This window comes from Cebus imitator, unplaced genomic scaffold (assembly GCF_001604975.1).
Source record: "Cebus imitator isolate Cc_AM_T3 unplaced genomic scaffold, Cebus_imitator-1.0 Scaffold42, whole genome shotgun sequence".
In the NCBI taxonomy this organism is placed as follows: domain Eukaryota; kingdom Metazoa; phylum Chordata; class Mammalia; order Primates; family Cebidae; genus Cebus; species Cebus imitator.
This window is the reverse complement of record NW_016107357.1, coordinates 10,635,043-10,658,544: the sequence shown is the minus strand read 5'-3', so window position 1 is coordinate 10,658,544 and position 23,502 is coordinate 10,635,043. Positions and strand designations below refer to the sequence as shown.

Genomic DNA, 23,502 nt, shown 5'->3' with positions numbered 1-23,502 from the left:
TTGTTTTTTTGTTTTTATTGTGACACTCTGTGTCACCCAGGCTGGAGTGCAGTGGTGCAATATCAGCTTACTGCAACCTCCACCTCCCAGGTTCAAGCAATTCTTGTGCCTCAGCCTCCCAAGTAGCTGGGATTACAGGTGCGCGCTGCCATGCCCAGCTAATTTTTGTATTTTAGTAGAGATGGTGCTTCACCATGTTGGCCAGGCTGGCCTGGATCTCCTGACCTCAAATGATCCACCCATCTTGGCCTCCCAAAGTGCTGGGATTTTGCAGGCGTGAATCACCACACCTGGCCAGTTTTTCTTTTCTCTTATGAAAGTTTTTCTATGTAGAATTAATAATATTAACTGAATGGATTCTGAAATGTATAACTTTAACAAAATAACAATGTTCTATTTTGTATTCTTTTAGATTTATTTCAATTATGGTAATTTTTCTCTGTATCAAAGCATTTTTTGTTAGTTTTCTTTATCTTAGCGTTAGATGCTTAACTGAACTAATCTCATAATATTTTTTCACAGGGAGGAAGTTTTATTTTGTCCTCATCAGGAAGCCAGCTAATTCGATTGATACCTGAGAGCTCAGGAAAGATTAATCGGCATATCCTGCCTCAAGGGCAAGGCATGCTTTCAGGAATTGGTCGAAGAGTTTCTTCTCTTTTTGGAATTTTATCTCCTAGTAGTGATCTCACAGTAAGTTTATAAAGTAACTGTTTTACAAGCTTATTTCTTAGTTAAATCAATAAGTTGAAAATATCGGGAAATAAAACCTTTGATCTTTTTAGTGACCTATTTTTATTATGATCAAATGAGTTCATACTAACTTTCTCCCATAACTTGTAACATTAATATCTTTAAATCAGACAGATGATCTCACAAGTACATTTTTTTGAACTAAAACTATTATGTAAAATTTAAAATGTGTTTCTTGAAGATTAATTTGACTTTCAAGATTTGACCAGAAGCATATCTCTACTCCCATGACTCCAGCTGTCTGTGTGGATGACTGAAGTCTGGATCTGTTGGCTGGACTTCTGCCCCATGCTCTAGCATAGTGAAGGGAGCATGATGGGAACTAACGTTATGCACCATCTACGCTCTGCTAGATGCTCCATAGTTGTTACATCCATATTGTGTAATCATTGTGACAACCTGTAAAGAGTGCTTTCCCTCCAGTTGACAGATGAGAAACCACCTCAGTGAGGCTGAAGGTGTGTAACTGCTGAGTGGCAGAGCTGGGAATCATACCCAGACCTGTCTGAATTTAAAGAACACGCTCTTTTTACTGTGCTGTTTCCCTCTTCTTTCAGATAACTATCATCACTTGCTTCCTTGAATGTTCCTTAAACCTAAACTTAATGGGTAAAAACAAATTTATTTTATTCTTTCATCCCTCCTATTGACTACTCAACCCTATAAAACTCATTTCTTTTTTGACCTGTTTTTGTTAAGAGTACTATCACTTTTTCTCAGTGACCCAGCTATAAAACCTTGTTATTTTTTGTGTCTTCCTCTACTTCTATAGCAAGCTAGTTAACAACTTCTTTTTTTTTTTTTTGAGACGGAGCCTCGCTCGCTTTGTCGCCCAGGCTGGGGTGCAGTGACGCAATCTTGGCTCACTGCAGCCTTTGCCTCCCAGTTTCAAGCGATTCTTCTGCTCAGCCTCCTGAGTAGCTGGGACTACAGGCACATGCCACCACGCCCAGTTGATTTTTGTATTTTAATAGAAACAGGATTTTACCATGTTGGCCAGGATGATCTCAATCTCTTGACCTCATGATCCGCCCACCTTAGCCTCCCAAAGTGCTGGGATTACAGGTGTGAGCCACCGTGCCCAGCAAGATTTAACTTCTATCCAATCTCATTTCAGTCCCCATATTTTGGCTTTTGATGTTATGCCCTAACCTATACTCTTGACACATTTCACCTAAGCTCCTGGTGCCTGCTCAGTTTACTTACTGTTGGCCTTTCTGCCCCATCAGTGGCCATAATATGATGACAGAGATAGAGACAACTAGGGTTTTAACACAAAACAATCATGTATATCCAGCTTTAAAAAGGCACATATCTATACTTCATGATTAAGTATATACTGAAAAGGCAAAATAACACTCCTATATATGACTACACACATTCTGTCAAATGCATTGAAACACAATTCTGTGTTCAGAAGCTATTGATATCTCCCTTGCTTGCTGCACTTATAGATTGACGTTTGACACTCTCTGCAATATGTCCCTAATTTTTCATTATTTTTTATTTTTATTTATTTTTAAAATTAATGACAGGGTCTCACTATGTTGCCCAGACTGGTCTCAAGCTCCTGAGTTCAAATGATCCTCCCTCCTTGGGCTTCCAAGGTGTTGGAATTGTAGGCATGAACCACCACGCCTGGCCTTATTATTTTTCAAAGAATCCTTATTTTTGCTTCTTTTCGACTTGTCATCTATATTCCAATGTAATAGGATGACTTCTTATTCTCTAAAGACCCTATAACTTTCCCACCTTTCAGCTCTGCTCCTTCTGGGCCTTCTGCCTGTAGAGTCCAACCTTGCTGTCAAGCTGTATTTCAGGATTACTTTTTTTTGGAAACAGTCTTGCCCTACCTTGGCTGGAGTGCAATGGTGTGATCTCGGCTCACTGCAACCTCTGCCTTCTGGGTTCAAGTGATTCTCCTGCCTCAGGCCTCCCAAGTAGCTGAGTAGCTGGGACTGCAGGCGTGTGCCACCATGCATGGCTAATTTTTTGTATTTTAGTAGAGACAGGGTTTCACTATGTTGCCTAGGGTGGTCTTGAACTCCTGAGTTCAGGCAGTTCGCCTGCCTCAGCCTCCCAAAGTGCTAGGATTGCAGGGCTAAGACACCACGCCTGGCCCAGAATCCCTGTCTTAAGTCCTGAATGAAGAATTCTTTTAGGATTACTAATCAAATACGTGAAATTTGAGTTTTAAAACAATAGTTCTTTAACATTAGAACTTAATCTGTGAATTTAACTTCTTTTTCTTCTCTGAATAGCTTTCAAGTGTACTTTGGGACAGTGAGAAATCAAGTTTTTACAGCCTGACAAGTTCAAACATCAGTAAATGGGAATTAGATGATTCTTCGGAAAAGCATGTGCATAGTTGGGATATAAATAAAGCCCTGAAGGAAAACATTACCGATGCTATTTGGGTAAGGAGCAATAATACCCATCTCTGTAATTCACGTTTATGGTTGTATGATAATGCTGGTTCCCTTAAGTGTTTTATTTATTTCAACACATTTCAGTGTAATAAACAAGCGTATAGTTATCAGATTAAATGGAAATGGGGTAGTCAGTCTCTAGAAATATTGAAATGCACTGGTTTACTTAGCGATTTTTTTAGATGTACATTTTCATTCAGCAACTGAGCTATCACGGATGAAGCACTTCACTAGGTGCTAGGGATATAAAGGTGAAAAGAAATGATTTCTACACTCAAGAAGCTTACATTATTGATATTTTCATGTAGGGATCTGAAAGTAACTATGAAGCTGTTAAAGAAGGAGTCAACATTCGATATTTGGACTTGAAGCAAAACTGGTAAGCAGTTTGTCATAAAGAACATAGATAAGAGTTTGGAAAAAATAAGTTGATGTTTATTATAAAATCATGAGCAATCTCACTGTCCTTTTTTTTTTTTGAGACAGAGTCTCACTCTGTCACCATGATATGGTGATGCCATGATAGCTAACTGTAGCCATGACCTTCTGGGCTAAAGTAATCCTCCTGCCTCAGCCTCCCATGTAGCTGGGACTACAGACATTTGCCACCACACCTGCTTGATTTTTAAAATTTTTTATAGGGATAGGGTCTCGCCATGTTGCCCAGGCTGGTCTTGAACTCCGGGGCTCAAGCAATCTTCCTGCCTCAGTGTCCCAAAATATTCGAATTACAAGTGTGAGCCACAGTGCCCACCTTGTTCTTTTAGTACCTATCTTCTCATAGTATCTATTACGCCTTACCGAATGGTTTTGCTGTTGTTTGTCAAGTGATCCTAGTTCATTTGGGAAATTGAGGCATTTTTCGGCCTTAAACGGTATATTCTTACCTTGGTGTCTCATTAGTTAGAGACACAGCTTTTCTATGCTTACAGCTAGAGTTTCTCTTCTTCACTGCCAAGAGATGCCTGAGACCCTGTCATTGCCCACTGCTGTGTGTTCCCCATGCTGTCATTGCTCTTATTAGAGGTATTAGGCAAATGTTTCCCACCCTCCTTCTGTTGCTCAAGGAACTTTAGGCCTACATTTGTGGCTGTGCTGAGTAAAGAATGAGGTAAGGTTTTGTCTTGGTAGCACAGGTTAGAACTTAATCATAGTTCATACTCAGAGTAAATTTCCTCTTAGAAACAGTGCTCTAAGTGGTACATAGGATCCCAGGTTAGTCTGGTAAAGCTAATTACCCATGTTATTATTTAACTTTAATGCTGAAGATCACATGGAACTTAAAAACCATTTGTAACATTGCTCATAGTGAATGCAAATATATAACTAGTAATCCTTCAGAAGACAACTTCTCAGAAATTAAAGAATATTTTTTATGAGTTTTAATTTTTACTGTTCTTGTTACATGTTTTGGTTAAGTAGAACAAATTCTGCTTGTTCCTTTGAGGGATATTGCAGTTGTACCACTTTGTGTAATTTTTCTCTCTCTAGGGCTGTTGAGACTATTAGTAGGGTCTTTTACAGTCTCTGAAAACCTTACAAAAGCTATCAAAGAAGTAAAAGTAATTGTACTTGTTTGCTTTCTGTAAGCATTTTAATTAAATACAGTTTACCTGTTTGTCTTTACCAGACTTTTGGAAATTCAGGACAGCCCACTGTGGGCATATAATGCAGACATTTTTCACATAATTTTCAGAACTGGAGGCATGGGGTTGAGAATGAGAAGCATGCTCAGGAATTGCTATGCAGGTTCCACCCAGGACTCCTCTTCCCTAGTGTTGTCATGCTGACCAGTGGGATCCCTGTGAGGTGCAGCCCTCATCCTCCTTGACCTTCCTTTCTTCCTTTACTCTAAATGATGCAGTTAGCACTCTCTTACATCCGTGAGGTCTTGTGATCAGAACTGTACAGTGAATTTCTCATATGGACGGGTTTCTTTATTTTGAGAGTAGTGTTTGTCTTCCTGATAGTCATTCACACTTACTGATTTGTTGTCCATTTGGCCAGAGCTGCAATCTGGGCTTATAATTTCAGTGAATAGGTTTATAAATTACTTGGCCAGGCTGGGTGGCTCATGCCTATAATCCCAGCACTTTGGGAAGCCAAGACAGGAGGATTGCTTGAAGCTAGTAGTTCAAGGTCACCTGAGCAACAAAACGAGACCTTGTCTCCACACAAATAAAAATGAAAATTTATCTGGGCTGATGATGTGCACCATAGTCCTAGCTATTCAGAAGGCTGAGGTGGGAGGATCACTTGAGCCCAGGAGACTGAGGCTGCAGTGATCTATGATCCCACCACTGCACTCTACCCAGGCAACAGAGCAAGATTTTGTTTCTAAGACAATAAAACAGAAATTAATAAATTATTTTACTGGATGATTACTAATACAAATTTTAGATATCTTCATTTTAGATGCAAAGTTTGGAATTTTTTTTTTAACCTTAACTTCATTATTTTGGATATATTCACATAAAAACTTACTGATCAAGCAGGAGGCTCACTTGAGGCCAGGAATTCGAGGCCAGCCTGGGCATTAGAGAGAGAGAGAGAGAGAGAGAGAGAGAGGGCGGGGGGGGAGAGGGAGACTGCGAACATGTCACAAGTTTGGGCCGATATTCCTTTTTTTTTAAATTGATTTTTATTTTATTTTTATTTCAATAGTTTTTGGAGTACAGCTGGTTTTTAGTTACACGGGTAAGTTCTTTAGTGGTGATTTCTGAAATTTTAGTGCACCTGTCACCCAAGCAGTGTACACTGTACCCAGTATGTAGTCTTTTATCCCTCACCCTCCTCCCACCCTTCCGCTTCAAGTCCCCAAAGTCCATTATACCATTCTTATACTTTTGTGTCCTCATAGCTTAGCTACCCCTTGTAAGTGACATAGTATGATATTTGGTTTTACATTCCTGAGTTACTTCACTTAGAATAATATGGACCAATATTCTTGAATTCTTTTCAAGAGTCCAAGCAGAAGTGATAATATTTGGGGAGCTAGGGGAAGAGAACCATGAAGAAAAATGAGAACCATGCTTGGATTGCTTGCATTTAAGTGTCCTGTCATTAGCTACTTGCTTGGTTTCTTATTTTTAGTTGTCAGTAGAGGGTGCTTTGCCACCCTTTTAATATTTCTAAGACCTAAATGGAAGTTGCTAGTTATAGTACTAGATGTTTTAGAAGCTAAAATAGAAACCATTTAATTTCTTATTGGGGGCAATAGTTTTGCTAGACTTAAGGGACAAATAAGCTTTAAGTTGCAAAATGGGGCCAGATGCAGTGGCTCACGCCTGTAATCCCAGCACTTTGGGAGGCCGAGGCGGGTGGATCATGAGGTCAGGAGTTCAAGACCAGACAGGCCAACATGGTGAAACCCCGTCTCTACTAAAAAATACAAAAGTTGGCTGGGCATGGTGGCTTGTGCCTGTAATCCCAGCTACTTGGGAGGCTGAGGTAGGAGAATTGCTTGAACCGGGACCTGGGAGGCGGAGGTTGCAGTGAGCCGAGATCGCGCCACTCCACTCCAGCCTGGGCGACAGAGTGAGACTCCATCTAAAAAAAAGACAAAGTAAGATACAAAATGGTTTGTTTTTACATATACAGCAGTTTGAAATTTCTGTAACTGATGATTTAAAAAATTTTAAAATATATATGTATATTTTCAACATTAAAGACGGGGATACCCTGGCTGATCTTGAACTACTGAGCTCAAGCAATCCTCCTGCTTCAGCCTCTCCCAAAGTGCTTGGGTTAAACACATAAGCCACTGTGCCTGGCCAAAAATTATTTTTATGTTTTTGAGTTAGAGTCTAATACTGTTGCCCAGGCTGGAATGCACTGGTGCAATCTTGGCTCACTGTAGTCTCTGCATCCTGGGTTCAAGTGATTCTCATGCCTCAGCCTCTTGAGTAGCTGAGATTACAGGCACACACCACCATGCTGGGCTAATTTTTGTATTTTAGTAGAGATGGGATTTTGCCGTGTTGGCCGGGCTGGTCTTGAACTCCTGATCTGCCCACCTCGGCCTCCCAAAGTGCTGGAGTTACAGATGTGAACCACCACACCTGACCTTTTAAATTTTTTTAAAGAGATAATAGGATCTCACAATGTTGCCCAGGCTGGTATTGTACCCTTGGGCTCAAATGATCCTCCCATCTCAGCTTCCGAAAGTGTTGGTTCCCAACACTTTGGTGTGAGCCATTGTGCCTGACCATAAAAATTTTTCCTTTTAATGTTTTTCCTCTGGACAAAAGCAAGTAAGCTTTAAATAACTGAGTAGATCAGGGATTGGCAAACCTTTTCCGGAAAGGGCCAAAAGTAACTGTTTTAGGCTTCGGGGGCCATGTAGTCTTTACTGCAGCTACTCTATTTCACCAATGGTATCATGAAACATCCCTAGAAAATACATAAATGGATGGGTATGGTTGCCTTCCAACAAAGCTCTATTTATAAAAACTGGGCTCAATTTCACTGGAGGGCTGTACTTGTCTGGATCAGATGATTTTTTTTTTTAATCTTTTTTTAAGTCAGGTTTATTGAACTATAATTTACGTAGAGTAAAAGTTACCCTATTTAGTATATAATTCTACAACTGTTTGTTTTTCTTGTTTTTTTTAAGATGGAGTGTAACTCTGTCACCCAGGCTGGAGTGCAGTGGTGTAATCTCAGCTCACTGCAACCTTCACCTCCTGGGTTCAAGCAATTCTGCCTCAGCCTCCCAAGTAGCTGGGACTACAGGTGTCTGCCATCATGCCTTGCTAATTTTTGTATTTTTGTAGAGACAGGGTTTCGCCATGTTGTCCAGGCTGGTCTTGAGCTCCTGATATCAGGTGGTCTGCCCACTTTGGCCTCCCAATGTGCTGGGACTACAGATGTGAGTCACCATACCCAGCCCTAATTCTACAAATTTTGACAGATATATAGTTTAGTTATTTAACCACAATAATCAATACAGAACAGTTTCCCCCCACCAGATTCCCATGTGCCTTTCTGTAATTAACCCTTCCATCTACCCCTATCTCCTGGAGACCATTGATGTGGTTTCTGTCCCTGTAGTTTTGTCTTTTGCTTAATGCCATAGAAGTGGAACACACAGTGTAAAGCCTTTTGAATCTGGCTTCTGTCACCTAGCATAATACATTTGAAATTCATTAACTTTTTTATACTGAATAGTATTCCTTTGTGTGGATATGCCACAGTTCATTCAGCAATTGGAAGACATTGGGTTGTTTTCAGTTTTAGGAATTATGAATAAAACCACTACAGTCATTCGTGCACAGGTTTTTGTGTGAACATAGTTATTGGTTTTTTGTTTTTTACTTTTCTCTTGGGTAGGTATCAACGAGTGGAATTGCTAGGTTATATGGTAAGCATATGTTTAATTTTTATAGGAAGCTGTTAAGTTGTTTTTTAGACAGGCTTTATCCGTCTTTCTTTTTTATTGATTAGTGATGGGCTGGTGATTTTGGCAGCAGCATGGCACCCAGCAGACAATCCATGTCTCATCTATTATTCTCTGATAACAGTAGAAGATACTGGTTGCCAAATGTCAGATGCAGTTACTGTAGAAGTCACTCAGTATAATCCACCTTTTCAGGTAAGATGTAAATTTATAAGTTAAATTATAAAGTAGCAATAACATGTTGAGTATTTTTCTAACCATTTTAGCGTCAAATTTATTTATTTATTCATTTATTTAGAGACAGAATTTTGCTCTATCACCCAGGCTGGAGTGCAGTGGCTCGATCTTAGCTCACTGCAACCTCCACCTCCCCTCCCGGGTTCAAGCAGTTCTCCTGCCTCGGCCTCCCAAGTAGCTGGGACTGCAGGCGTATACCACCATGCCCAGCTAATTTTTGTGTTTTTAGTAGAGACAGGGTTTCACCATGTTGACCAGGCTGGTCTCGAACCCCTGACCTCAAGTGATTCACCTGCCTTGGCCTCCCAAAGTGTTGAGATTTTAGGCATGAGCCACCGCGCCTGGCCCATTTCAGGGTCAAATTTCTTGAGAGATTTCGTCTGCAGGGCTTGGAAATATTTTTCAAGTAGCTTGTTTTTAGACATTGTTGCGTTTTCTTTGCCATCTCAGACTTGTTCTTTTGCTCAGTTTTGGCTAAAGATAAATGAGAATGGAAGCAACTAGCAGAAAGCAATTTGTTTCTTCTGCTCTAGATCTTTGAAGGAATATAAGATTATTAAGTAGAAAGAAGGTATTGATTATTAATTTCAGAGTGAAAATAAGGAAAAAACCAAGCTGGGGATGCTGAGTACATGCCTGTAGTCCCAGCTGCTCAAAAGGCTGAGGCAGGAAGATCACTTGAGCCCAGCAGTTTGAGGCTATTGTGTGCCACATTCACACCTGTGAAGAACTACTGCATTCCATCTTAGGCAATGTTGCGAGACCCCATCCTAAAAAAAAAGAAAAAAAGGAAAAGAAAGAAAGCTGGGAGGAATTAGGGTTTGGTTTAGACTTCTGTATGTCATATAAAAATCCCCCTTTTTACCCAAAGCAAGACTATATTTGTATTCAACAGTGTTAAATACTCATCAAAGTTCTTGTAAACAACTGAAAGACAGGTAGGTGTTCTAATTTTAAGTTCATTAATAGCAATTAAACATGTTTAATAACTGATATTCATAAGGAAAAACCTGAACATTTGTAAATTCATTTTATTTAATCTTATATAATACCTAATTGTATGAAATTGTTGTTTATTTTTTAAAGAGATAGGATCTTGCTGTGTGGCTTGGACTGGAGTACAGTGATATTCACAGGCCCATCATAGTACACGGTAGCCTCACTCCTGGGCTCAAGCAGCCCTCTCAAGTAGTTGGGATTACAGGTGTTCCTGGATTACCACCGTTCCTGGCTTAAATCCTTACTTTAAAAAAAAAAAAAAAATCTTTGTTCTTAACATGGCTTGTTTAATTGAATCCTGTAAGAAAACCTTTTAACTTGTTCTTTTATGTCATACAGAAATAAACCTTATCATGTGTTCTGATTATGCGAGGAAAACATGCTAGAAAAGAATTCAGGCAGGGCAGAAGGCTATAAAGAGAATTTGAGGATTAAAAAAATTCTAGGACCTTGCATTTAATGTTTCTGTAAAATTACTTCTTTTATAACAGCTTATTATTTTTAGCATATTCTAATTTTATCACTTAATGAGATTTTATTTATATTTCTGCCTCTGATTTTATGTGTAAACAAATTAACTAAGTTTTCTTATCATTAATATCTTGGCATTAAGATAAGAACCAAAATGTTTATCAGGAATCATTTATAAAAAATTGCCAGTTCTTAAATAATATAATGAATTAGTGCTTTAATTTTCTCTATTGAATTTGTCATAGGCTTCTAGTTATACTCATCATCATGAAAATGTTTTCAAAATTTGTTAATTTTAGAAATTAACAAATGAGGCTAGGTATGGTGGCACGCCTGTAATCCTAGAACTTTGGGAAGCTGAGGTGGGTGGATCACCTGAGGTCAGGAGTTCGAGACCAGCCTGGTCAACACGGTGAAATCCCATCTCTAATAAAAATACAAAAAAATTAGCCAGTTGTGGTGGCATGCACCCGTAATCCCAGCTACTCAGGAGGCTGAGGCAGGAGAATCACTTGAACCTGGGACGCAGAGGTTGCAGTGAACTGAGATTGCGCCACTGCGCTCCAGCCTGGGCAAAAGAGTGGGACTCTGTCTCAAAATAATAGTAATAATAATAATAAGCAAATTTTAAGCAAGTCAACAAAATATATGTCTACTTGATGTTTATAAACTTACTCTGTCATGTTAATCATCTCATGGGTAGTTTTTAGATTTTTACTAACAGAGCTGGTGAATTATTTTATCATTTTTATGAAATAATGTACAAAAATGAATTTTAAAAATCATACAAATAGTTTTGTTTCACTTCTTGTTAAATATAATCTTAAATTTAACTTTCAGTCTGAAGACCTGGTTTTATGTCAGCTGATGATCCCAAACTTTTCAAACCAGACTGCATATCTGTATAACGAAAGTGCTATCTATGTGTGCTCCACAGGAACTGGGAGATTTTCTCTTCCCCAGGAGAAAATTGTCTTTAATTCACAAGGTACGGTAGCAGTTTTAGAAAGCATGGTTAGTGAGCTCATTAGTCATTCTGAGTGCTTTTTTCTTTTTCCATGAGTGTCTCTTCAAGCATCCTGCCTTCAAATGTTACTGAGACATTTCATACCACAACTACAGCGGCTGACGCCACAACCCTACTAAAAAACCAAAAGGGTACTAGAGTTCCCAAACTATTATATTTGCAGGCAAAAATAGTAACATTGGTTTCAGGAGAGGATGCCAAGAAGGAAAGAACTAATGTTACGACAAGTAATTACTTATTCCTAGTTAGTAAAAGTGACTTATTCTGATTTGATGCTCTAACTTTTCCACACCCCTGGATAAAAAGAGCCCCAGGTGCTGGACTCATGCAGCTGGTCAGGGCTGAAGAGAAGCCAAGCATACATTTAGCTGAAGGGGTTGGGTAGAGGACAGAATCCAGGAAGGCAACAGCGTAGTTGGAACCCAGGTTTTCCTAATCCCAGCACAGGAAACTTGACTAGGTGGGTAGGAAGTTACTAAGGCACTAGGTAGGCTTAGACTTTTTCTTTCTTTTTTTCTTTCTTTCTTTAATTGTATTTGGGCTCTGGGGTACATGTGCACGTCCTGCATCCTGCAGGATTGTTGCATAGGTACATACGTGCCATGGTGGTTTGCTGTCTCCATCACTCTCCCCTCCCCACCCCCGCCGTTGCCTACATCAGGCATTTCTCCCAGTGTTATCCCTCCCCATCCTCCCTGCCCCCGCACCTGCTGTCCCCCTCCCCTCCCCTCCACCTCTCTAACCTAGCCCTGTGAGTGTTGTACCCTTCCCTGTGCCGAAGTATTCTCGTTGTTCATCACCTGTCTATGAGCGAAAACATGCGGTGTTTGGTTTTCTGCTCTTGTGTCAGTTTGCTGAGAATCATGGTTTCTAGGTTCATCCATGTCTCTACAAAGGACACGAACTCATCGTTTTTTATGGCTGCATAGTATTCCATGGTGTATATGTGCCACATTTTTTTGGTCCAGTCTATCATCGATGGGCATTTGGGTTGGTTCCAGGTCTTTGCTGTCATAAGCAGCGCCACGATGAACATACGTGTGCATGTGTCTTTTGATAGAATGATTTATAGTCCTTTGGGTATATACCCAGTAATGGGATTCCTGGGTCAAATGGAATTTCTATTTCTAGATTCTTGAGGAATTGCCACACTATCTTCCACAATGGTTAAACTAATTTATACTCCCACCAACAGTGTAAAAGTGTTCCTTTTTCTCTACATCCTCTCCAGCATCTGTTGTCTCCAGATTTTTTAATGCTCGCCATTCTAACTGGCATGAGATAGTATCTCAACATGGTTTTGATTTGCATTTCTCTAATGACCAATGATGATGAATATTTTTTCATATGCTTGTTGGCCACATATTTGTCTTATTTTGAAAAGTGTCTGTTCATATCCTTCGCCCACTTTTGAATGGGTTTGTTTGTTTTTTTCTTGTAAATCTGCTTTAGTTCTTTGTAGATTCTGGATATTAGCTCTTTGTCTGATGGGTCGATTGTGAAAATTTTTTCCCATTCTGTTGGTTGCCAGTTTACTCTAATGATTGTTTCTTTTGCTGTGCAGAAGCTCTTAAGTTTAATTAGGTCCCATTTGTCTATTTTGTCTTTTGTTGCCATTGCTTTTGGTGTTTTAGTCATGAAGTTCTTGCCTGTGCCTATGTCCTGAATGGTTTTGCCTAGGTTTTCTTCTAGGGTTTTTATGGTGTTAGTTCTTATGTTTAAATCTTTAATCCATCTGGAGGTAATTTTTGTATAAGGTATAAGGAAGGGGTCCAGTTTCAGCTTCCTGTACGTGGCTAGCCAATTTTCCCAACACCATTTATTAAACAGGGAATCCTTTCCCCATTGCTTGTTTTTGTCAGGTTTGTCAAAGATCAGATGGTTGTAGAACTGTGGCGTTGCTTCCGAGGCCTCTGTTCTGTTCCACTGGTCTATATCTCTGTTTTGGTACCAGTACCATGCTGTTTTGATTATGGTAGCCTTGTAGTATAATTTGAAGTCAGGTAGTGTAATGCCTCCAGCTTTGTTCTTTTTGCTTAGGATTGTCTTGGCTATGCAGGTTCTCTTTTGGGTGCATATGAAGTTTAAAGTGTTTTTTTTCAGTTATGTGAAGAAGGTCAATGGTAGCTTGATGGGGATAGCATTGAATCTATGAATTACTTTAGGCAGTATGGCCATTTTCATGATACTGATTCTTCCTAACCATGAGCATGGAATGTTTTTCCATCTGTTTGTGTCCTCTCTTATTTCCTTGATCAGTGGTCTGAGAGACTGTTTGTTATGATTTCCATTCTTTTGCATTTGCTGAGGAGTGATTCACTTCCAATTATGTGGTCAATTTTGGAGTAAGTGCAATGTGGTGCTAAGAAGAATGTGTATTCTGTGGATTTGGGGTGGAGTGTCCTGTAAATGTCTGTTAGGTCCGCTTGATCCAGATCTGTGTTCAAGTTCTGGGTATTCTTGTTGACTTTCTGTGTCCAGATCTGTATTCAAGTTCTGGGTATTCTTGTTGACTTTCTGTCTCCTTGATCTGTCCAATATTGTCAGTGGAGTATTAAAGTCTCCCGCTATAATTATGCGGGAGTCTAGTCTCTTTGTAGGTCTTTAAGAACTTGCTTTATGTATTTGGGTGCCCTTGCATTGGGTGCATAAATATTTAGGATAGTTAGCTCTTCTTGTTGCATTGATCCTTTTACCATCATATAATGCCCTTCTTTGTCTCTTTTGATCTTTGTTGGTTTAAAGTCCATTTCATCAGAGACTAGGATTGCTACCCCTGCTTTTTTTTGCTCTTCATTTGCTTGGTAAATCTTCTTCCATCCCTTTATTTTGAGTCTATGTGAGTCTTTGCGTTTGAGCTGGGTCTCCTGAATACAGCACACTGATGAGTCTTGACTTTTTATTCAGTTTGCCGGTCTGTGTCTTTTGATTAGGGCATTTAGGACATTTACATTCAACGTTAATATTGTTATGTTTGAATTTGATCCTGTCATTTTGTCACTGGCTGGTTGTTTTGCCTGTTAATTTACATGGTTCCTTCATTGCATCCTTATTCTTTACCATTTGGTATGTTTTTGCAGTGACTGGTACTGGTTGTTCCTTTCCCTGTTTAGTATTTCCTTCAGTAGTTCTTGTAAGGCAGGTCTTGTAGCAATGAAATCTCTCAGCAATTGCTTGTCCTTAAGGGATTTTATTTCTCTTTCGCTTTTGAAGCTTAGTTTGGCTGGATATGAAATTCTGGGTTGAAAGTTCTTTTCTTTAAGGATGTTGAATATTGGCCCCCACTCCCTTCTAGCTTGCAGGGTTTCTGCAGAGAGATCCACTGTGAGTCTGATGGTGTTTCCTTTGTGGGTGATTTGACCTTTTTCTCTGGCTGCCCTTAGGATTTTTCCCTTCGTTTCAACCCTGCTGAATCTGACAACTATGTGCCTTGGGGTTGCTCTTCTTGAGGAATATCTTTGTGGTCTTGTCTGTATTTCCTGGGTTTGAATGTTGGCCTGCCTTGTTAGGTTGGGAAAATTCTCTTGGATAATATCTTGAAGAGTGTTTTCCAACTTGGATTCATTCTCCCCATCACATTCAGGTATGCCGATCAAGCGTAGATTAGGGTTTTTCACATAATCCCGTAGTTCTTGGAGGCTTTGTTCATTTTTTTCCACTCTTTTTTCTCTAATCTTGCCTTCTCGTTTTATTTCATTGATTTGATCTTCTGTCTCTGATATCCTTTCTTCTGCTCGATTGATTCAAACTTGTACATGCCTTGTGAAGTTCTTGTGCTGTGTTTTTCAGCTCCATCAAGTCATTTATGTTCCTCTCTAAGTTGGTTATTCTAGTTAGCATTTCGTCTAACCTTTTTTCAAGGTTCTTAGTTTCTTTGCATTGGGTTAGAACATGGTCTTTTAATTCAGAGAAATTTATTATTTCCCACCTTCTGAAGCCTGCTTCTGTTGATTCATCAGATTCATTCTCTGTCTTTTTTTGTTCCTTTGATGGTGAGGAGTTGTGATCCCTGGAAGAAGAAGAGGTGTTCTGTTCTTTGATCCTTTTTGTACTGATTTTTTCCCACCTTCGAAGCTCCCTTTAATCTTTGAGGTTGGTGATTTCAGGACGATTCTCTGAGTGGACGTTTTTTTCTGTTGAGGTTGGAGGTGTATCTTTTTTTTGGCCTGTAGAGGGCGTTGCTGGACTCTCTTGGGTTCAGTCAGGTTGTTGGCTGGGTGGTCCTTCCCTGGAGTTTGTTTGCAGGTGAGATGGGCCCCGCCTTCCCCATGGCGTCTCTCCTTCCCCAGCTGGATCTTCCTGGTTGGGGTCAAGCTGGTGTATTTGCTGCCAAGCTCTCTAGCGAGGGCTTCAGTTTGAGTTCTGTGGAGGTGGGGCCTGCCAGGCTTTATGGTCTGTTTCCCTGCTTTCAACTTTACCTCCCTCTGTGGGATGGTCCGTCCTGCTGGCGTTAGTCCAAACTCCCGCCCAGGTCCCTGCGACAACTTGCCCCGCCTGGCGGTAGGCGCTGCTCAGATTTGCATGGACTACCTACGGTGCCCCACCATCTGGCAGGGATCTCTTGGACCGTGGGTTGCAGGAGGGATGAGGTAAGCACAGGATCTGAAACGGAACACCGAGGGCGTTAAGTCCCCCGGCCCTCCAAGCCGGCTGCACGTCCTTGGGCTTATTTTCAGTGCCCTATCGGCCCCACAGAAACGAACCTGGCACCTTGTTTGGAATCGTGAAGTCCTCTAGCCCTCTCCGTCTCATTTGCTGGGAGCTGCATTCCGGTGCTGGCTTCTCTCTGCCATGTTGGCTTCCCCTTTTCTTTTCTTTTTGTTAAATCCCGGTTAACTGATGTGATAAGTTAAATACAGAATTAAGCAACAGAACTCCACAGGATTGAGAAAGCTCTTATTCTGAGTTTTGCAGAATGAATAATTTTCTTTTTTGGCTTACTAGACTGACTGCTCTCTGGCAAGGCTAATTTTTATTGTCCTTAAAGCTGAAGGGACACAGTCTGCTTCTTCAAATAGTAGCCGGTTCTCAACATTTGATTCTGGGATTTAAAGGATAAGTTTGAAGTAGGAATAATATTGTAAAGGAAAAAAACGGCCTGCTTAATATATCATCAAGATTGTTTTCTTAGGGTGGTAGATTTTACAAAGCGTTTTTGTTGTTGTTGTTAGATGTATTTGACTCTATTTTTTTGTCTTTTAGGAGATAGTGTTTTAGGTGCTGGTGCCTGTGGTGGTGTTCCTATCATTTTTTCTAGAAACAGTGGACTAGTGTCTATTACTTCAAGGGAAAATGTGTCCATATTGGCAGAAGACCTGGAAGATTCCTTAGCATCTTCAGTTGCTGGACCAAACAATGTGGTAATGTGATTTTATAAGATTTTAAAGTTTTTGTGTTAATGATTTCTTAGAGACAGGGTCTTGGCCGGGCACAATGGCTCACCTCTGTAATCCCAGCACTTTGGGAGGCCGAGGTGGGCAGATCACGTGAACTCAGGAGTTCAAGACCAGCCTGGCCAACATGGCAAAATCTCATCTTTACTAAAAATACAAAAATTGGCTGGGCGGGGTAGCTCACGCCTATAATCCCAGCACTTTGGGAGGCCGAGACAGGTGGATCGCGAGGTCAAGAGATGGAGACCATCCTGGTCAACATGGTGAAACCCCGTCTCTACTAAAAATACAAAAATTAGCTGGGCATGGTGGCGCACGCCTGTAGTCCCAGCTACTCGGGAGGCTGAGGCAGGAGAATTGCTTGAACCCAGGAGACGGAGGTTGCCGTGAGCCGAGATCGCACCATTGCACTCCAGCCTGGATAACAAGAGTGAAACTCCATCTCAAAAAAATAAATAAATAAAAATACAAAAATTACCTGGGCGTGGTGGTGCACACCCGTAAGCCCAGCTACTCAGGAGGTTGAGGCAGGAGAATCATGTGAACCCAGGAAGTGGAGGTTGCAGTGAGCCCAGATTACAGCAAGAGCAAAACTCCATCTTTAGAAAAAAAAGAGAGAGAGATAGGGTCTCATTTTTTAGAGATAGGGTCTCACGCTGTCACCCACGCTAGAGTACAGTGGCACAATTGTAGCTCACTGTCGCCTCAAACTCCTGGCCTCAAGCAATCCTCATGCCTCAGACTTCCCAGTAGGTGCCTATTTTTTTTGGTTTTGTTCTGTTTTTGAGATAAGAGTCTCACTCTGTTGCCCAGGCTGGAGTGCAGTGGCATAATCACCTCACTGCAGCCTCACCTCAACCTCCTGGGATCAAGCAGTCCTCCTCTCTTAGCCTCCCACATAGCTGGGACTACTGGTGCATGCCATCTCACCTGGCTAATGTTTTGTTTTTTGTAGAGACAGGATTTCCCTTTGTTGCCTAGGCTGGTCTCAAACTCCTGGGCTCAAGCATCCTCCCACCTCAGCCTCCCAAAGTGCTGGGGTTACAGGTGTGGAGCCATCGTGCCCAGCCTAATTTTTATTTTTATCAGAGTATGTTATACAAAAGGTCCCAAAACTGAGACAGTTTTCAAAGATTTATGATGCAGACTTAGTTCTTTTTATCTTCCTCATCCCTTCTGCCCTCTTTGCCTGAAGCAATTACTTTTAAGCCTTTTAGTGATTTATTTTGGCATTTTTCTCCATATTACTAAGTAATACACATATATTCCTGTCTCCTGATTCAGCTGTTGATTTTCTACTATAGAAAATGAGGTTTTGAGTTACCTTATACTCCTTCCTCTGCATTTATCATTCAAACATAAATTTTTTTTCCATTGTTTTGGCAATGTGAATATTGTTTATGGTTTGCTGAGCCAAGCAATATACTCATTACATTTATTATACAACTTTGTGTGACTCTTGGAGTGTATAATGACCTCATTTTATATTTGCTCACTTCCCTTTCATTTGTGACTTAATCTTTTCACACACTCCAGGAGTTCTGTAGAGTGCCCCTCAGTGTAGTTTTTCCCAAAGTCAAGTCTCCAGAAGCTGTCCATCTGCATGGCTATCATCGGAGCTTCCCTTTTCCATTGTCCCCAAATCCTCAGGACCTGTCCCCTGCACCATGCATGGGTGGCCTCATCTCCTGTCATTGCTGCCATTTCCCATTCCTTCTGCTTTCTGTCTTCCTTTGTTGTAGTTAGTATCACAGTATTTCCATGGAGCTTGTATTTTTGTTTCTTTTTATTCTGGGATGATTTTTTGAGAGGAATAGCCAGGTAAAAATTACCAATTTTTTTCTGTTATCTTGAAACCTGAAATATTCCAGCCATAAGATTTTTATCATTCTTTTACAGAAGACTAAAAGTAATTAATACTGTTTGGGGTAATTTCCACTTGAATAGTGTATGAAATACATAGACTACCTCTAATTCACAATTAAAGTGATTGAGTACAGTTTTAAAGGAAAGTAACAATTTTTTACTTTATTTTCACAAAAAGGATTAATACTTTGATTGTTTTGTAATCATATTGTTATTGTAATACTGTTATACCTTCTGAAGCTATTTTATAGTATTTCATTTCTTTAAAATTTTTCTAAATTCTTGTTTAAACTTGTAATCAACCATTATGCTTAGTAGTATACACTGTGATGAGTTGTATAAGAGCAAACCTATAAAAAAATTCTGTTAATTATGATGAAATTTCTAAATTATTTTACTTACAACATAATCCCTGAATACCTGTGCCTTTTCTCTATGACTTTGGTTGATCACTTGGTGCTATTTATAGTGTTTCAATAAGTATATGAATAATGGGTTCAGGCTAAGCTTGTCCAACCCATGACTCATGGGCCACATGCAGCCCAGGATGGCTTTGAATGCAGTCCAACACACATTTGTAAACTTTGTTGAAACGAGATTTTTTTTTAACTCATCAGCTACCTTTTTATTTTTTTTTTTTGAGGCAGAGTCTTGCTCTGTCTCCCAAGCTGAAGTGCAATGGCATGATCTCAGCTCACTGCAACCTCTGCCTCCTGGGTTCCAGCGATTCTCCTGCCTCAGCCTCCCCAGTAGCTGGGACTACAGGCTCACACCACTACGCTCGGCTAATTTTTGTATTTTTTAGTAAAGACGGGGTTTCACCATATTGGCCAGGCTGGTTTTGAACTCCTGACCTCGTGATCTGCCTGCCTCAGCCTCCCAAAGTGCTGGGATTACAAGTGTGAGCCACCATACCCAGCCAGTCAGCTATCATTAATGTTAGTGTATTTTATGTGTGGACCAAGACAATTCTAATTCCAGTGTGGTCCAAGAAAGGCAAACGATTGGACATCCCTGGTCCAGACAATATGATAAACAGTTTGTGTATATGCAGAATTGCTATCATAGGTTGGGTGCAGTTTTTAGTCCAATAATTAAGAATATTCAGATACCTTTATCTCTAAACTATACTTTGTTATTTTGCAGAGTATGGTTTTTGAGACCACTCCAAAGAATGAAACTATAGCCCAGGAAGATAAAATCAAGTTGCTGAAAGCTGCCTTTCTGCAATACTGCAGGTATAACATGTTTTTAAAATTATGGATTATTTTATGTGTCAGGATATGTTTTAATGACATGTGCTACTTATTTCTCGACTGGCGAGAGCAGTTGGAGGAATGATGCTGTCAAGAGGAGAATGTTGGCTGGCCGCGGTGGCTCACGCCTGTATTCCTGGCACTTTGGGAGGCCAAGGCAGGTAGATCACAAGGTCAGGAGTTCAAGACCAGCCTGGCCAAGATGGTGAAATCCCGTCACTACTAAAAATACAAAAAAAAAATTAGCTGGGCATGGTGGTGGGCACCTGTAATTCGAGCTACTTGGGAAGCTGAGGCAAAGAATTACTTGAACCCAGGAGGCAGAGGTTGCAGTGAGCTGAGATCGTGACACTGTACTTCAGCCTGGGCGACAAAACCAGACTCCATCTCAAAATAATAATAATGAAATAAGAGGAGAATGTATTTTTGAGCTTTAGCATTTTAATAAACTGTTCTGAACTTAGTAAGTATGGGAGGGTTCCAGCTAGGCCAGGGAAAAAAATGGGATCTAACATACTCTTTCCACTTCATGAAAAATAATGCACCATTGAAAATGGTGATCATTAAGACATCTTGCAAGGGTCTTTTATGTATAATGTTAAGGTGTAAATAAGTTGCTTATCAAGGGTTTTTCATGTTTGTTTGTTTTTTGAGACAGTCTTACTCTTACTCTGTCGCCCAGGCTAAAGTGGCGTGATCTCAGCTCACTGCAACCTCTGCCTCCCAGGTTCAAGCGATTTTCCTGCCTCAGCCTCCCAAGTAGCTGGAACTACAGTTGTGTGCCACCACGTCTGGCTAGTCTGGCTAATTTTTGTTTTTGTTTTTGTTTTTGTTTTTTTTATAATTTGAGACGGGGTTTCTTCATTGGTCAGGCTGGTCTTGAACTCTCGACCTCAAGTGATCCACCCACCTTGGCCTCCCAAAGTGTTGGGATTACAAGCATGAGCCACTGCGCTCAGCGTAATTTTTGTATTTTTAGTAGAGATGGGGTTTCACCTTGTTGGCCAGGCTGGCCTCAAACTCCTGTCTTCAAGTGATCCACCTGCCTCAGCCTCCCAAAGTGTTGAGATTACAGCTTGAGCCACCATGCCCAGCTGCATACAAAGTTTATTGGTAATATAAAAGAATTATGGCCTGGTGTGGTGGCTCACACCTGTAATTCCAGCACTCTGGGAGGCTGAGACAGAAGGATCGCTTGAGCCCGGGAGTTCAAGACCAGTCCGGGCAACATAGAAAGACCTCATCTCTACAAAGAAAAATTTAAAAAATAATTAGCCGGGCATGGTGATGCACGCCTTTAGTCCCAGCTACTCAGAAGGCTGAGTTGGGAGGATCATGTGAGCCCACGAGGCCAAGTCTACTGTGAGCCATGATCACACCACTGCACTCCAGTCTAGGTGACAGATCAAGACCCTATCTCAAAAAGGAAAAAGAATTAGACCTGGCCTATTAGTTGATAGTTGAGTTTTGCTTTATGCAAAATCACCACAAACCTTAGTGACTTATTTAACTTAGCTCACAATTCTGCAGTTTGGCTGTTTGTGGTTGGGCTCTGGTGGCATTTTTACTGTTCCTGAATAGGCTTATTCATTTTGGTCCACTGCTGGGCTAGCTGCTCTTTACTGTACTCACATTTCTGAGCCCGTGGCTGGCCAGCTCTCTGTCTGCTTCCTGTGGCGTTTCCTCAACTAGCAGGCTGCCCTGGGCTTGTTCATGTATCATGGGGATTGCAGAGTGGCAAGAGGGCAAGAGAGCAAGTGTCAGTGCACAAGCACTCTCTAAGTCTTTGCTGGGATGGTATTTACTAGTGTCCTTTTGGCCAGAGCAAGTCCAAGCGGTGAGCTGTAGTGAGAGGGGGCCTAAGCAGATGCATGTATGGGGTAGGGAGTGATTGTCCTCACTCGGTCACACTTGCTGCTCTAATACTCTTCTGGTTTAAGGTGAATGCAGATTTCAGTTTATCCTAGACATGTATTCTGCTTATCATGTATTCTGGCACTTTCCTTAAAAGTTATGGCAAATTCACATTTGAATAAATACCCAGGAAACTGGTGATCCAGCCCCTGCTCTGCCCCATGTTAGCTGTGGGAAACTTTGGACAGATGCTGAACATTTCTGCCATTCTGTTTCTGTGTCTTCCTTGTAGAAGTATTGAGTGGCATGAGAGTTAGAATTGCTAAAGGATCATTAATTTATCATCAGATCTTTGTTTTGAAGGAATATGCTGAGTTTACTACTTTCTTTTCCTGCAGTTCTCAGCCCATGATTCCATAATCCCACTCATACTGGTGTCTGATGCATAAAACTCACAGAGGCGACAGATGAAGTGCTTTTACGGTTCTAACAATCTGTGCCTCATGATCTACTAAGCTTAGTTTCTCGCCAAAAGGGGGCACCAGTAAACAAGGTTTTTGTTTCCGTTGAAACTGTATTCTTTTAATCCTGTTCTTTTACATGGTTCAATCTTACTTCAAAGATTTGGGTTAAAATGCTGTGTCTTTATCTTTCACAAGTTTATCCTGTAATTACAATTCTGTCAGGTTGGTGGCATCTCAAAATGTAAATGATAATACAGCAGGTGACCAGTCGTTAGATTTGTTTCCTGTGGCTGCCATAACAAATTACCACAAACCAGGAGCTTCAAACAACATAAGTGTCTTCTCTCATAGTTCTGGAGGCCAGAAGTCTGAGAGCAAGGCTCTGGGAAAGGATTTGTCCTTACCTCTTAGCTCCTGGTAGCTGTTGGCAATCCTTGTCTTATAGATGCGTCACTCCAGTTTCTGACTCCATTGTCACATAGCTGTCTTCACATTCACATGACCTTCTTTTTTTTTTTCTTTTTGAGACAGAATCTCACTCTGTCTCCCAGGCAGGAGTGCAGTGGTGCAATCTCAGCTCACTGCAACCTCCACCTCCCTGGTTCAAACAATTCTGCCTCAGCCTCCCAAGCAGCGTCGTGCACTGCCATGCCCAGCTAATCTTTCGTATTTTTAGCAGAGACGAGGTTTTACCATGTTGGCCAGGCTGGTCTCAAACTTCTGGACTCAAGCGATCCACCCGCCTCAGCCTCCCAAAGTGCTGGGATTACAGGTGTGAGCCACCATGCCCAGCCCATGTGGACTTCTTATAAGGACACCAGTCATTGGATTTAGACTCATCATAATTTAACACTATATCTACAAAAACCCTATTTGCAAGTAAGGTCTCATCTTGAGGCCCTAGATAGATATGCATTTGTGGGAGACACTTTTCAACCTGGTATAGTCATTCATCTTAAGATGTTTTACTGGAGAAAATTATTAGGCACAAGAAAGGACCCCTGATCTAAGTCCTGAGCAAGCAGCAGCCTCAGGGACAGTGTCACGGGGCCTGTAGCACAGCTGTGCTGAACTTACTCTGCCCAGCATGGGTGAAGTACTGTGGACTTCACAAGGGATGATTTCTGGGGGAGTGTCAGCTAGCTGTCTTAAAGATGTAGACTCCTTACAAACACAATTGTGGTGCCTTTAAAGCAGGACTTCTCAATCCCGTTAACATTGACATTTGAGGCCGGGCGTGGTGGCTCACACGTGTAATCCCAGAACTTTGGAAGACCAGAGCAGGTAGATCATTTGAGGTCAGGAGTTCGAGACCAGCCTGACCAACATGGTGAAAACCTGTCTCTACTAAAAAA

General features: G+C 40.9%; 1 protein-coding gene across 1 annotated transcript in view; it reads left to right on the top strand.

Moving 5' to 3' along the window:
• Positions 1 to 23,502, top strand: part of NUP133 (nucleoporin 133) — a 62,775-nt gene that overhangs the window by 1,404 nt on the left and 37,869 nt on the right. The window contains exons 2-8 of the mRNA XM_017526493.2: positions 523 to 693; positions 3,015 to 3,170; positions 3,491 to 3,561; positions 8,628 to 8,775; positions 11,128 to 11,275; positions 16,517 to 16,674; positions 19,720 to 19,811. Of these exons, the coding sequence (XP_017381982.1) occupies positions 523 to 693; positions 3,015 to 3,170; positions 3,491 to 3,561; positions 8,628 to 8,775; positions 11,128 to 11,275; positions 16,517 to 16,674; positions 19,720 to 19,811 (944 nt within the window). The remainder of the gene's footprint in view (positions 1 to 522; positions 694 to 3,014; positions 3,171 to 3,490; positions 3,562 to 8,627; positions 8,776 to 11,127; positions 11,276 to 16,516; positions 16,675 to 19,719; positions 19,812 to 23,502) is intronic.